Consider the following 15,870-nt stretch of genomic DNA (forward strand, 5'->3'; position numbering starts at 1 on the left):
ACTGTTAGCTGCCAGGGTATCCTTAAGCTCGATGGTCGTTAGTTCGTTTCTCCTGTTGTTGCTGTAGCATCTGCAGCAACATCAATAGCGAAAACAGGAAAGGGAGAAGGAGCAGGAGCAGGAGCAGGCAAAGAGCTTACCACAGGTGAGACTGGCACAGTTCATTTAATTCATTCCATTTGATATTTTTGCTGGGTGTGTACAAGTATTTGGGAATTTGCCTGCCATTTTTCAATTCGATTTATTGCCAGTCAAAACAGTTTTGGCCCAGCTCGGCTCGGCTTACGCTTTCCGCTCGGCAAACATACACAAATTTGAGCTGAAACTGAGAAATATATTTGAGGCAGGCCTTTTTCAGTGAGCTTTGGCTTGATTTCTCGTTTGCTTATTTATTCATAAATTTTGTGCATTTTTTTGCATGCCAAAAGGTCAGGCCTAAGGTCTATTTCATTTCATTTAAATATTTAAATAGGAAAAACATTCGATTCGAATTTGTATTAGTTTTATTGTGTGGCTTAGCTGGTCTCCTCAAATTAGTAAGTCCTAAAGTGATCCCTTAATAGCTCTCGAATTACATGAAAGCGGCTTGTGCTTACACTTAAAATATGAAGCAGAGAGTTCCTTCCATTGTGTAGTCTCGACCTTTAAGAGAGGATCAATAGCCAGACAGTGTTTGGTGAATGAATTGAATTGAACATGGGGAATATTCATATTCAAACCAACTGGCAGCGTATCAGTGTAAGCTCTTTGGAAACTAACATGTGTTGCATTTATTAATGCATTTCAAATGTGCATAATAGTATTAGGATGCTGTTTGCTGCCACACTCCCACTTATTATTCCAAAGCTTTCCTTTCTTTTTTTTTGTGTGATGCCAAAACGATGCTTTCCGCTTTGTCTGGATTGTTTTTCTTTTGCTGTGCGCTGTGTTTTTTTGTATGCTTTTTGCGTTTTGCGTTTTGTTTTTGTTTTGATTTTGGCCCCACGCGCAGGTATCAACTTTGGCTGTAAGCCTTTTGTAAGTTGCTTTCTCTGCAGCCACTAGCACAGAGAGTTGCTTGGTTTGTGCTGTGGATAGCATACTTATATGGGCAGCACACAGTCGTTCAGTTTGATGGAATATATTTCTGCAGCCACATCACAATGTGAAACGAGTTGTGCCAGGGTATCAAACGCCTCGTCACCGCGCACAGATTTTCTTTCTAATTCTGTTCGAGGTGGTGCTCGCGCTTTGCCTTATTTGGTCACAGTTTTGCCGCTTTGCCCACCAACAACATTCAAATGGTGCAGGACACAGGCAAAAGTCCCTTTTCTGACATGTTTTATGCCACCTGCTGCTACTCTTGCCTCCATTGTTGTTGTGGTTGCCGTTGCTGCTGCTGCTGCTGCTCCTGCTGCTGCATGTTCCCATCCATGGCTGCTGCTGTTGGCTGTTGGCTGTTGCTGGTTTTGGTTGCTGGCTTAAAATGTTGTTGCTTGTTTTTTGTTTTCATTCACGGCTTTCGTGTTATGAATTTTTCAATTCCAAACAAATTTTTTTTTTACTTTTACTTTTCGCGCCTTTACCTCTTTAGCTATCTCTCTCTCTCTCTCGCTCTCTCTCTCTATCCCAACGGCAGGACTCCACCCAAAAGTGTTGCTTCTGCTCTTTTGGGTTTTAGTTATTTTGGCTGCTGCTTCAAGGCCAGGCATCGTGTTAGAACAAACAGCTAGACAACAAATATTCACACCAGGAAAGCCAATTACCATAGATTCAGCGAACTTTGTGAGACTCTTTTGTTTGGCCGCTCCAAATTCACTCTCATCTGCAGCTTAGGGTAAGATTTAAGAATCACATTAAGTAAACCATTTAAATATGCAGCTCAATCCTCGTACAACGTACAAAGGGAAAGCCATAAATAAATAAATAAATTGATGTCAGTTAATATATTAATTGTAATCACAGAATAAACATCAGAACTGCATCAGAAGTGGGCTTAGGGTCGTTCATCTTCTGGGACTGCCTTTGGGCAGGCATTGCAGATCTGGTCACTGGTCACGGGATGAGAGAGGAATCTCTATAAAAATATACCAGCTAAAAGCCAAAAGAACTCATTTGTACTCGGGTTTGTGAGGTGGCTCCTAACCATCCTTTCATTTTGTCTCCTACCATTTGTGCCGTAACATTTTGCAGGTGTGTAATTGTGCCAGAGTTCATTTGGAACCTGCCTGGACACTGCAAAATGAACAATTCAGAGTTTTCCTCCCAGATAGCGGTCGTGGTGGTGGTGGGGAGGTGCTGGGTGGGTGGGCAGCTAGGTGTTCGATGTGACAGTAGTTGGCATTGTTGTTTTAATAGGCCGCCGGTCATGTTCAGCAAACATAATAGAGTTTTGCGTCAGTTGCAACGTTTTACCCCACTTTGGTCTTCTACTAAATTTCCTCCCCCCCTCACACCACTCCCTCCTCCATGTTCTCTCTCTCTCTCTCTCTCTCGCTTAGACCGCTCTGTGCGAACCCCAGCCATACATTTCCCATCGACAGGTGCCCATTGCTTTCATTGCATAAGCTGGAAAATGCTTCAGTTAAGCAGTACCGAATTTCCCATCTCTCTGTGTGTGTGTGTGTGTGTGTGTGTGTGTGTGTGTGTGTGTGTGTGTGTGTGTGTGTGTGTTGTGCCCGTGTGTCTCTAGGTGTGCGTAGGTGTGTGCAGGATATATGAAATTATGAGAGTCGAGTGTTCCTTTTTGCGGTTACTCTGGCTTATTTTTTGTGCTCTTTGTTTTTGTGGCCAACTTTTGAGACATATTAGAATACGGTCAAGAGAGGGGGGGTGGAAGTGGTGCTCGAGTTTACCAATTATAAGGAATAGAATTTTAATTATACATAAATTTTGCAATTTTATCGCTCCATAAAGGGCGAAAGTTTTCTTGTTTAGCCAGAGGAAAAAAAGGAAAATGTCCATGCAAAAAGTTTGATCAAGAAATCGGAGAAGATTTTTGTTTGTTGGTTTAACTTTGGGTTCTGGATTGAGGCTGGTAATTCTATTAGCTCTAGGACTTACTTAAACTCTTAGCGTTAGCTCAGTGATGATAATAGTTAAGGACACGGATATGGCCGCAATTGGAGGCAGAGCCTGGGACACGACACAAAAATTACAAAAAGGAAACGAACATCCAAAGGCGCGGACTGAAGAGGCTCCGATTGGATTCGCATTGTAATTTCCGCCCTCTTATTAATCCTTGGAGAACTCTGATTAATAATTGCAGTGCTGGATTGACACTTAACAGCAATGATTGCGAATAAATTAGGTACACAGTTGGGAGAGCGAAAGTTGTGCCGGCGGCCAACTTGAAACTTTTCCTAGGCTCTTCCGTTATAGACTCCTACTCGTTGTGTGTCCTTGTCATTACGATTATGGCCATGGAACATTGCTACTAATCACACTCAGAGGCATTATACACATTAGATTCGAAAGGCAAATAACAAAGCACACACACACACACACACACAGGCAGAAGATGCTGGGGAGGAGCAGCGGAGTCGCTGGAGGAGAACCAAATTATTTCTTATTCAAGCAAGCAACAGCTGCCTTCCATCTATGCTATGCGAGTATGTTTGTTGTTCTTGTTGTTGTTGTTGTTGTTGTGGGCTTAGCATTTTCTTCTTCTTGGCCTTACTCATTTGCTTGTAACTACGGCAACCTTTGACCGCATTCGTTGCCTTTGCTGCCGCCGCTGCCGCTGCTGCTGTTGCCCTGTGGCCTATGGAAGCGGCAAAATAGAACAGAAAATTGAACCAAAAGAATGTCTCCTGTCACCCCAGCTCTTTCTCTTTCTCTTTCTCTTTCTCTATCACCGCCCCAACACCAACCCCCCTGTGTATCAACGTATCCTCCATTCAGTGGCCATACAATGCGGCTTTCGGTCTGGTCTCAGTTGTCCCGAGTCGAGTCGTCCCGATGCAAAAACGCAGTCCTAAAGTTTCTTTTATGTGGCTTTTGCCTCGCCGAGGGAAAAACACATTTCTTATTTGCGATTGTTGCCCGCAGAATGAGGAAATATGAGAGTGTACTTGTTAGACAAGGATAATTAGGTGGCATGAGGACTCGATGTGAATGTTTTTAGCTTAACGAGCATCAAAATCCAATACAGTTTCAAATTGAAACATTTTCCTGACACATTTTCAAGTACAATCTATGCCGTGAGTGCCTCGAAGAGCCCCTTCGATGGCTTAATTATGAATCTTATGAATTCACTTTGACTTTTACACAAAATCCACAAATGGATTTGTTCTCTCTGTTCGCTGTTTTGTTGTGGTTTTTGTTCTAGAATTCTTTGGAATTATTTCTCATTTTTAAGAATTTTGTGCGCAAAAAAAAAAAAGGTAAACAAAGGACAAGAACATCCTCGACCAGCAAAGGGAAAACACCAACAGGAAAATGCATTCCAAGCATATTTCAAAATGTTTTCTTTCGACTGTGATCCCAGAATGTCATTTGACATTTCCCCTGCACCCCTTCACCGTGAAAACGAGAAAAAAAGAAACTATCGCAAGAAAAATAAGTACGAAAAAATAAAGGTTTTGTTGTCGTTTTCGTTGTCGTTGTCGTTGTCAGTGGGGCTACAACTTCCTTGGGCCAGGAAGAAGTCGGAAGTGACTACGGAAAAGAGTGCGAAAAAGAATGCAAAAAAATCCACAACTCACTCAACGTTCGCGTTCTCTCATGAATCACGCAATCTCTCTCTAGCTCTCATTCTGCGCGGGCAGGGTGTATTGTTATAAGGTTGTCGGATCTCAGGTCCTGATTTAAGTGCCAACAATTTGCACGAAATGTAGAATAAATCACTCGATACATCCATTCCTCCAGAAAGGAGGACACAAACAAGAATTTGTTTCCATTTGACTCTGGTATCATAAGTATATGTAAATCTCTATGGACTCTCTCTCTCTCCATGGGCCTTGCTGCATCTGGCGGACACTGGACACTGGCAAGAGGACATGTGCATGCTTTACCTTTCCACAAATTACTGCAGCGAATCTCAAGATTGCTGGCATGGATTGCCTGCTCCTTCTCTTCCTTGCGTGGCTGTACCAAATCCACTCGGGAGCGTGCACCGGGGATTGCCTTACCCTGAATCAATACACTCTGCGTCGCGTTGGAGGGGAGTCTCGCTCGGCGCGCGGGGTAATTTCGTGTGAGCTAAATATAGTCGGCAACCGTCGGTCGGTTGGCGCTCGTCTCGCTTCGGAAGCAGCCACCGTGGAGGCGTGGGTCGGAGCAGGCAGGGACCAGAGCAGAGGCTGCGACTGTGCCTGTGGAAGCAACAGCAGCAGCAACAGTCGAGTAACAGACTCGATGCAGCGCGGTGGCACATTCCAGATAGCGTTACGCTTAGGATTTCAGTACACGTCGAGTTGGCCACGTGCACGGACACGGACACGGACACGTCGAGTCGAGTCGAGTCGGGCGGTTCGCGTGCCCCAACCACGTTCCAGAAACAACACAGAAACAAAATAGCTGCAAATTCGCGTTACGGTTCGGTTCGGTTGCAAAATCACAATAAAACTCTAGTGAAAATCGCCTCTCAATTGATTGGTTTGGCTTCTCCACGTGTTTGTTCTCGCTTATCTGTTCCCAATACTTGGTTTCCTTTTTGTTGTCATTTTTTGCCTGTGCAAATTCGAAAGTGTGAGAAGTGTGCCAATGTGCCGGCTGGGAGAAATGCGCGCCAAAAATTGAGAAATTTACTCCGAGAAATGCAACAACAATATTTCCATCAATTCTGAAGAATAGAAAAAGCATTTGAAAGAATGATGCTCCCAAATGTATTCCCAATCATCAGATGTAGATTTCAATTAAATTGGTTTCGGTAAAACATTAATTTTGCCATTAAATGACAATAAGAAAGAGTGTAAAAACTAATATCTCGACAGACTAAACTTCCAATTAAAAATATTAAAATTAGTCAAATAAATAACGTGCGCGTAAATATTGTTCGTGTTTTTTTTTGTAGCACCGAAAACCAATAATTTGTCGAAACTTTAATTAGTTTACACAGAAATATCAGTGGAAAATCATCTAAAAGGAGAACCAAAATGTAATTAATTCAGCTAAATGTGGAATAATAATATTAATAATCTCCAGAGTAAGCATCAAAAATATCAAATTTTAAAGTGGGTGCAAAAACGCAGCACTCTTTGGAACAGAATAAAATGTGCATTTGATGAGCTCAGGCCTCGCCTCGCATCGCCAAAATGTAGTTTTAATGAGCCAAGCGTTGAGTTTGGAATTGGATTAAAATTTGCCTCGGAAAAACTCATTCAGCTAAGCCTTAGGGAAACGGAAAGAGCGGTTCGGATAGAACAGCAGCGGGTCTGTTGTGTGTCTCTGCATTGCTTTGATAATAAGTTTTAATATTTTATATTTAAATTTTTATTTAAATGTGTGAAACTATTTTTGAACACTCGATGGGGTATTTATTTAATACGCTTTCTTTGATGAACATTAGTTTTCAATTCCTCTCATTTCTACAGTAAACATCGGGTCTAGGTTCCAAATAGTAATCGCCACAAAAAATGCATTTAAAACATTTAAATTCTATGAAAGTCAAAAGCATATTTTAATCTATAAGAGATCGCCAATACATGTGCAATTGTATTTTGGACTCTCTTTCAGGCTTTCAATTTTTATTTTAATATGAATTTTATTGTCGTTTTCTTTGTTTGTATTCAAATAAAAGTTCGTTGAAGCCATGTGCACTGTATTTGCTGTGTATCCCATATACATAGACTAGTTTGAGGCCACTTAGCGCATTGGCAGACATATTTTTAGACGCAGCCTAAAAAGTAAAAAACAAGAAGAGAATGAATAAAAAGAAACGCACAAAATAGACGACACGGCAGAGCAGCAGCGGATGGGTGCAAAAGCAAAGCAAGGCATAGAAGAAAAGAATTGAGAGAAAATTCATTAATAAAAGCCAGCAACAACAACAAGAGCAAAAATTAAACGGCTGCCATCAAGTTTTCTTTCCTTGCCTTTTCGCCCCACCCCACGGCGCTGGTCCGACACAGCTGTGATCGAAATATACACAAAAAGAATAGGAACCAAAAATCGGAAAAATGAAATTGAAAATTATTACACATGCGTATTAGGCGGGGGCAGTGGTGTTGCTGCTCAGCAAACAATAAATGTTGATAGCGGCAAGTTTGACGAAGGTTTCGCTCCTTCGATTTGTCTTTGCATACCACAGAAGGCACTAGCTCTTGTGGCTACAGTGGCTTTTACGATTGTGATAAACTGCAAACTTATTTTCTCTCTGCAAATGGGCTTCTGCCACAGCCGGAAACACTCTATGCCAACTCAGACCATACCCTTTTCATGGGTACAACAAGATCTGCTTTACAAGTCAGTTGCCTGTTTCAGCGCATGCCTCACTGGCACCCGATTTAAGATATGTTTCCTTCGGGATACACCGAAACAATTGTCAATACAATCTAAGTAATATTTATTCCGCCTGAGTTCATGTTTTATGTCCCGTATTTACGTGCATTTTTACTCTCTTCTCCTCTGTCTCATTGTTGTATCTGCTGGAAGGGCATTCCCCCAGTCGACATTTTCCCCATTTACTTACGATTTTTTAAAGTTTTCTCTATTTCGTCGCCGCCTTAGTGAATTCTCTCTGCGCGTATCCCCCTTCTATGTATGTCTCTCTCTTCCGTTGGATACCAAAGCTCTGCATTATGTTCATCTGGCTCGACTGTGGCGGGGATCTCCTCCCAATCCGCTGGGCCCAACATATGTGGCTCAAGGCTGTCGAATATACGCACTTTTTGCGCCATCGTCGATTTCTTTTTCATCTTGCTTTCGATTTTCCGCTCCTTCTCTCATTATGTGTGCGAGTCAAACAAAATGTTTGCGGTCAACTTTTTTTCTCTTCTATTATTTATTCTATTTTTTGGGCTGTTCGTTTTCGTTTTCTTCTACCATAAACCAGATGAACTTCATATGTACAGTTCTATGTTCTTCTCGTTTCTGCACACAATTTAAGATCATTCATTTGCTTCATTTACTGGAATAGTATATGACAGTTTGTTGAGCGACCAATTGTGTAAATATATAAATGATGTTGATGCTGATCAAGGGTATATAATGTATGTAGGTATATGCCTTCCAGGGAGTGCAAGTACCTGGTAGCTCTGCAACGCATTTCAATGGCAAACGAATACTCAGAGAGTGCTCTGCTTTATTTCATTGTACATAGGTACTCGTTTATATGCTGTGTGTTCTTGTTTCTACCATTGGTATGCATTCATTTCCCTTTATTATTTAAGCGGGGATTAATCTTATTTCAATTTTTGGTTCCATTTATTTCAACAAAATAAATCCAAACGTTTTTGTTGTTGTTGTGCCTTTAAACCAGGGCTCGGCACCCATACAATTAACGAGCCGTTTTTGCGTTTGTGTGTGAAGACGCACGCAAAACGGAACATTGGTATTGATACGAATCACTGTAATACGCTTGTACGTGAGGGCAGCGCAGCAGCAGCGCAGCAGCAGCGCCTTGTCCCGCACCCATGGGATAGGGCCGTGCCGAGCCCTGCTTTAAACCCAGCGACTGGCTTTAACGATTTTCCATTCATGATTTTTCTCTTTTGATATTTTCTGCTTTTGGTAAGCTTAACTGCCGTCTCCTCTGCCTCTGCCCGACTGACCCTCTGGCTCTTTTGTAGGAAAAGCAACAGGTTCCCCCCATTTGTGAGGATTCCTTGCTATTTGTTTGTGGGTTTTTCACATTTTTATTCACCCTCGTATTATATTTGTACACGCACACACGTACTTTTTGTTTTATTTCTGCCCAAAAGCCTTTTGCATTGGGCTCAATTTTCCAGCAATTTCGCAGGAAAAGTAAAACTAATTGCAGCTGTGCTCGGATTGTAGTACCATTGGGAACAGGGGAAAGGAGTAGGCGGGGTGCCCCGTTAACAATATTAAAGCATAACTAATCAGAACAGAAAAAGAGCGAGCGAAAAGTTGGCAAAAAGAAAAGGGAGCGCCCAAAAGAGAAAAACGATTTCAATAAATGTCATAAATTCGCCCGATAACTTTACAAATGGCAAACTGAAAGTGGCAGCAGGGAAACTGTGAGGGGAAACAGAGGAAATGGCTTCCTTCCATTCCTTACTTTTCTCAGACCACTTTTCCATGCAGCCCGGACCAGACCAGACCAGACCACACCACCCTCCCGTCCTTCTTCTCCTGATTATCGTCTGCGCTTTGCTGTCGGCTTGTAATCGCTTTCATTACGAGACCAGCACCACCGGAGAAAAAAGAAACTGACCAAAAAGCAAAAATAATAATAAAAAAAAAAAAGATGAAAAGCAAAAGAGTGAAATGCAAAATGGCATGAAAATGGAGAACCAACATTGCCATTTCCACAAAGAAAAGGGAAGAGAGCGCTTACCGAATGAACAAAAACAACAAAAGCTTTCACTTTTTGGCTGCCTTGGGTTCTGTGTGTTTCTTATTAGATTTTCTTATTATTATTTCTTTTAAGTATTTTTCTTTACTTGTAATGATGCAGTTAACATTTAAATGGTTGCCTCCTGATGCCCATAGCCTTAGAATATACGTAAACTTAATATAAGTTGTGTGTGCATATGTCTTTACCACTTTGCTGCGGTTTAAGTTTACGCTTTTTGTTCCCTCTTTCCCTTTTCTTTTCGTTTCTTTCCGGTGCTGCTCTGGTCTGTTCTGCTCTTTTTTTTTGCGGCAACTGCTGAAATTTGGGCCACAGCAAAGCCAAAGATGTAAAGTGTAAATACTCATGTACGTACGAGCATGTACATATGTATGTATGTATGTGTATGTATATAATTTATTTATGCATATTTTAGTACATCTGCACATTGTTATAGGGCCAGGCTGCCATATGACCTGATTGCGGTTATGCGCTCAAGACTTGGGCCAAATGTTTCGGGAAATGAATGAAAAGGGAAACAAGACAAGATAAAAATTAAGACAAATTACTTTTTGATACACCCCCCATTAAATCGTTCAACGTGCGCTTTAAAGGGGGATAAAGGTCGAGTTTTGTGGCAGTAAGCGTGGAAATGAAAGCAAAATAAACCAGAAGGCAGTCGGGAAATGTAATAACTGAACAAATGAACCAAAGAATGTTATCTCTGAGTGCAAATCAGGCTAAAACAAAGAGCGATACGAGTACATGTGTTTGTGTGTGTTTTATGCACAAATATGCCTAGAGGTGGCAGCGGTCTGGCATTCATTATTTAACATTTTGGTTTACATTTACCGAGCACACAGCTTACGATCAATTAAAGTAATTACCGAAGCGAGTGCTCCCCAAGGCAAACAGGAATAAAATGCGATAGACTGGTGACGGGGAAAAATGGTGAAATTCTCACAGGAATGTGTGTGGCATGCCTCTGGGCATACAGATGGAGTTTCTGTTCTGTTGCATGTACATACATAGTACATACATATCTCGGTGCATTGTCTCGCTGCAAATGTGCATGCAAACATTCTGCTCCCATGATTTTATTTTATTTCATTTTGAAATTAAAATTTTAATTTTTTTGCTGTTGTTTGCCTGCTTTGTGCGACGAAAATTGCAATATGAAATGGCAGATTGCATTGTCATCAGAAAAATGTTTAAATTGTTGAATTGTTGTTTTCTTTTTTAATATATATTTGGCTGTTATTTGCCACTTTTTGCTGCGCCCAGTGTTGGGTCGCTGCAGCTGAAATTAGCTAAACAAATTACAACACCAAAATAAATTCTATAAACACGAAATTCATTACTAAAGGTGGACTGATTGACACCGAGGCTGCTGCTCTGCTGCTCGGCTGCTCTGCCGTTCTGCTGCTCTGACGACGTTGACGTCAGCATCAGCTTCGGCTTCGGCTTCGGCGTCAACCTTCGCAGAAAACTAAAAGAATTTGGTTCAAGTGCCAAATGTGAAATATTGACTAGGCAACGGGGCAGAGTCTCGGCCGAGTGGCTGAGACTTTGGGGCATATGGCGGCGCGTGTGCGACCATCGGCATAGACCAGCGACTTGTCCGCCGCCACCGCCACCGACAGCTCCTCCATGTGGCCCTCTTATCCACCCAGTCAACCCAATCACTCACGCACACTCACACACACACTCACACACAAACGACTATCGGTGTTGTTCTTGTGAAATAATAATAAACATGGCAAATATTTACTCCTTATAGACGGGCACTGGGTATCCGTGGGCATGTGCGAACTGGGAGCCAACATTCGGCATGAAAACAGAGATATAAATGTAGATATTAATGCTCTCCATAATTGTTTTGTATTTATTATTATTATCTTTTATCTGTTTTCGGTTCACTCTTTTGTAGGGTAGCCGTTTGGTCGACTCCCTAGCGACGCTCGCCGATTCCTCTGGTTCTTGCTGCTGCTGCTGCTGCTGTAGCTTTAGTTGTAGTTGTGGCTGCTGGCGACAACTACATAAACAGCTGTCATGGCCCTGCGAGCACTCGCACTGCAGTCGCTGCTCTGCTGCTCTGCTGCTGCTGGTCGCTCATCTCTAGGAGTATTTATGCTCTCGTGCTCTCTCTTCCCGCTATGGCTGGGCGCTGGCTGGCCTCGCCTCGCCTCGTGGCGTCTGCCTCTTTCTAATAATAAATTGCCAACGAATTTGTGTGTGTGTGTTTGCCGTGGGGGCTGACTGCTGCAGCAGCAAACATGTCTGCCAGCACTACTTCATCGCAGTCTTCTGTCTGGCCTGTTCGTACCTGGTACACGCACACCCGCAGACAGTGGGGTATGCTGCTCAGTGTGTGCTGGTTGAGGAGCGCTGAGTGCAGGGCATGCTCTGTTCGTGGCGATGCAACTTGCTCCACCGCTCTCCTTGTTGATATTTTATGCGATTTTTATTCTCGTTTATTACATGTGCTCGTAGCTGGCGCTGCTCAGCTCTGCCCTCCATCCCGATATCACCTTAAATGTACAATACGAGTAGAGGAGACATTTTCCCTTTCGCTTTCACTTTTCTTAGCATTTCCTAAGGTTCTGTCTACGAGGCCTCTCATCAGATTCAGTTTTGTCGCCGTCCCCATTCCCATCCCCGTCTCTCTCTGGCGATAATAAGCTCTAACACGATGCGAATTTCCCAACACGCTGGCCATAAACCTGCAGACACACACACACACGCACACACACGCACACATGTGGGCGAAAGTGTGGCAGTGCTGCCAAGGTTAGGCACAGTGTCTGCCAACACACTGCATACACACACTTGTCGCAACTGTTCTGTGTTTTTCGTCTTGTGTTTTCGATTCAATTTAACTCGATTGACTCTGGACTTCCTGCAATGGAATGCCACACATTCGCAGACAGTTGTTTGCATCACTTGATCATATTTTATAATATTCTATGGTCTAGTTCCGGCGGCATTCCATAAGTTCGTAGAGCAGCCAGTCCACCGCCGCCAGGTTCTGCAACTGCAAGGGTGTGCGGCACAGTCCAAGCTTTCTCAGTACTCTGAAACTGAACACTCTCCAGTTCTTGAGACGCAATGCCACACTGCTGACTGTGGGGTAGCAAAAGATTACTAGATGGGTTTTGGTGGGCAACAAATTTGGAGCCAGTTCCTAATATTCTTAATCCATTTTGCCACCTTTGCTATTGCATTCTAACTATCTGCTATACCTGCGTGGAAACATACCAAAGCTACCCTCCTGAGTCTCGAGTCTTGCAATAAGCAGGACATAAAATATATCAAAATTGTGGTGCACATTTTTATTCGTTTTTTGGTGCTTTTTGCCACAACAGAAAATTGCGAATGGAAAATGGGATAAATGAACTGAGCTCCGCAAACTTTCTCCCTTGAACGTTTTTCAATTGCTCCGAAAACTATTTTACTTGCGCCCAACTTTCACTTGCAAATGGAGGCAAACTTTCGACGGTAACTGTGTCTATGCAGGCGGATGCTTGCGTGTGCATGGGTGTGTGTGTGTGTGTCCGTACGAGTATGTCCGCCTGTCTGCGCCATTTTCCAGTGCGAGATATTAATTAATAATTGAAATAGCTGGGCTCGTTATCAAGTGCGGCACTTTGGGCCTGAATACCCCCCCTCGCCAGTCTCCGTCTCCGTCTCCAGGCCACGCTCTCAACTACCCCCATGGGCATGTGTACGGGTACGAGTACGAGTATGTGCGTGCACTTTCAAGTTTAATTTAAAGTTTAGTTTGGCGGTAATTTGGTGCATATTTTTTTTGTTTTGTTGCGAGCGCAATTAAAAATTCAACGCGCAATCTGCAAAATGAGCCCAAAACCACCAGCAATGAACGCCGGGGCCGGCCCGCAATGTAAAATAAGGGAAGACTAACTTCGGGGCCCCAAGGCCTTCAGACCCATAAGCCCCCATTTGAGTGCCCTCCATTGAAGACGATGGAACGGCCTCTGGGGCTGAGTCTCCACGCTGGAGCTGGGTCTGGGGCCTCTTGGAGCAATCTTTGGGGGTCTTCTCCGCTCTTTAGTTACTAATTTACTTTATCGATCCTCATTGCAGCAGCTCAAAGCATTTATGATAATTTTGTTTTACTCCTTTGCAGAATGATCCGTTGACTCAATCCGCATCCAAATTCAAGCTGGAAAATCAACCAAAATTCAATAGAAAGAATCAAATAAATGAAACATTCGACCACCAACATGGCGTATGATTAACATACGCATTTATTGTTCGCCGGGATTTCTGTGGTAAGTGTTAATTATGCTTATTAATGAGTGTCGCAAACTAACCACAAAACTCGACAAAAACAGGCGCCCAAGCAACAATAACTTCAATATCGACCGCATCCGGGGTGTCTGGTCCCGATGGCTGATTGTAAATGCGATTTTTAACGCCTCATAAATTTATCGCAAGGGATTTCAACTGCAAACAAAAAACTCATACAATAAAACTCATTCAAAAACGTTCAACTTTATTTCCATGACTATTTTAAATCGTTCACACGTGCAACACATGCGGAAGTTCTACATTTCAGCGCCATGTGCAATAATTTCCATTTTAGAATTCATAAAATTAATTAATGTTTAGGAAATTGGTAAGGCTAAAACACCAGCGAGGGAAATGCACAAATTGTGCGACCCGATATTCAATTCGTTTACCACTCCCAGAACATCGAGATGCTCTCCGAGTAAACTTTTACTGACTTGTCGAATCTTCTTGCTTTGATTTGTTGTTTGATTGTTTTATCGTTGAGTCTCCGGCTACACGGCTGTTATCACGCGAATTTTCCCAAATGGGCAAAAAAACAATTCGCTCGCCATCGATAAATGGATATCCTTTGACGTGTTGTTTCAATTACTCTCTTTCTACGTACCCTCGATACTCGTGGAGTGGTGACTGCGTTGACAGGATTAATGGTTTTGCTTGATTGATCAAACCTTAAAGTGATCCTTGATCCTTGATCCACTTTTAACAGAGTTCATGGATCGCGTTGAGTTACGCGATAGACAGTGGTATGCATTTTGTGAAAGGAGTACGAGTAGTGGGTAACCCATAGTCGCAAAACATTACTTGGCGGTCTTGCTGATATTTTGTTGCTTGCTTTTTTGGTTGTCGAGGAATGCCTAACTGAAATATTATAAAAGTCTGAAGCGACACAGAGCGGTGCGGTGCTGCCCCGTTCTGTGGCGCTTTGCGCTTTGATTTGTGTTGGTGACACAAAAAAAAGAAGCAAAAAGTGAACGTAAAATGCGGCAAGGGCAGTTATGGAAAGAGAAACACGCTCGAAATCGACAGAAAAGTGAGAAAAGATTGAGATACTAGTGAGAAACCAATGAAGCACATGCGGATATGAGATAATGCCAATGCCCAATGCACCTTCAGTAGCCGCCACAGCAGAGACTGAACTAAAATTATATCTGTCGTACATTAAGGGAATATTAAGCAGAGATTAAATAGAGATTTCTAGTTGATACGAAGTGATACGTGTGGCAAGCTTGAACAAACTTGAAACAGATCTCAAACATTCATTCTAGAAAAACACACAGCGAACGTGCAGCACCGCATGAGTTACCATTTGGGACCACTTCGGTTCACTTCACTTCCCCTGTTGATTTAGTAACTTTTTGAGATTTCAGATTGGCTCGACCCCAGCGGAATATCATGGATGCTTATCGAGAAATAAATTCTTTGCCTAGTAAAATATAACTACGGCCTGAACAGGAGACCCCTCCGCTCTTCGGTGGGTCATAATAAATGGCCTGGCATAGTGAGGCCACAGACACTAACTCACAACTGTCGCGCTGTTGTTGAGTTGGAGTCCTCGACCGAAAAGTTGACGCCTATAAAAGGGATACGGGATGTGCACCAAAGCTGTGGCCCACTCTGTTGAACCCACTGGTGGCACCCTCGTCGAGAGTGCTGACAAATTTATGAGCTTGTTTTGCTTTTTCGCAATTTTTGTTTGGCTGATTGAAAGTTTTCCGTATTCCACTGCTGGCCAAATTGATGGTCACGAGTGGGACCCACCGGTGGTCGGAGAGACAGCTTAATCGATTGTGTTCTGTGCACAAATACATAAACACATTTATGCGAGTATTATTAATAGTTTGATTGATTGGCGTAACTAAATCAAGGCACAGAACAGCTTGGAAAAACTTCTGATTTGGAAGATTTGTGCCATGGCAGGTGCTTTCTTTTTGGGAGCTTAATCGATGTCATGAATCGCCTTTCTGACAGTGGTCATAATATTTTCCATGGATTGGAGTGTGTATTGAGACATTATCGAAGGCTTATCTCTGGCTTAATGCAAGTCGGGGGGAAGGCTACTTACGCAGAGACTTGTGAAATTTTCATTGATTAGCCACTGATGTACGGGTCGGGGTTTG

The 15,870-nt window shown here is 42.7% G+C and overlaps 1 protein-coding gene across 2 annotated transcripts in view; it reads left to right on the forward strand.

Annotated features, from left to right (window-relative positions):
* Positions 1–5,313: 5,313 nt before the first annotated feature.
* The window catches only part of LOC117891506, an 84,271-nt gene continuing 73,714 nt past the window's right edge, over positions 5,314–15,870 (forward strand). For both annotated transcript variants that reach the window (XM_034797001.1, XM_034797008.1), the window contains exons 1-2: positions 5,314–6,127; positions 13,587–13,731. In XM_034797001.1, coding sequence (XP_034652892.1) covers positions 13,691–13,731 — 41 coding nt within the window. In that variant the 5' untranslated portion in view covers positions 5,314–6,127; positions 13,587–13,690. The remainder of the gene's footprint in view (positions 6,128–13,586; positions 13,732–15,870) is intronic.

Source organism: Drosophila subobscura, chromosome A, assembly GCF_008121235.1.
Source record: "Drosophila subobscura isolate 14011-0131.10 chromosome A, UCBerk_Dsub_1.0, whole genome shotgun sequence".
Classification (NCBI taxonomy): Eukaryota; Metazoa; Arthropoda; class Insecta; order Diptera; family Drosophilidae; genus Drosophila; species Drosophila subobscura.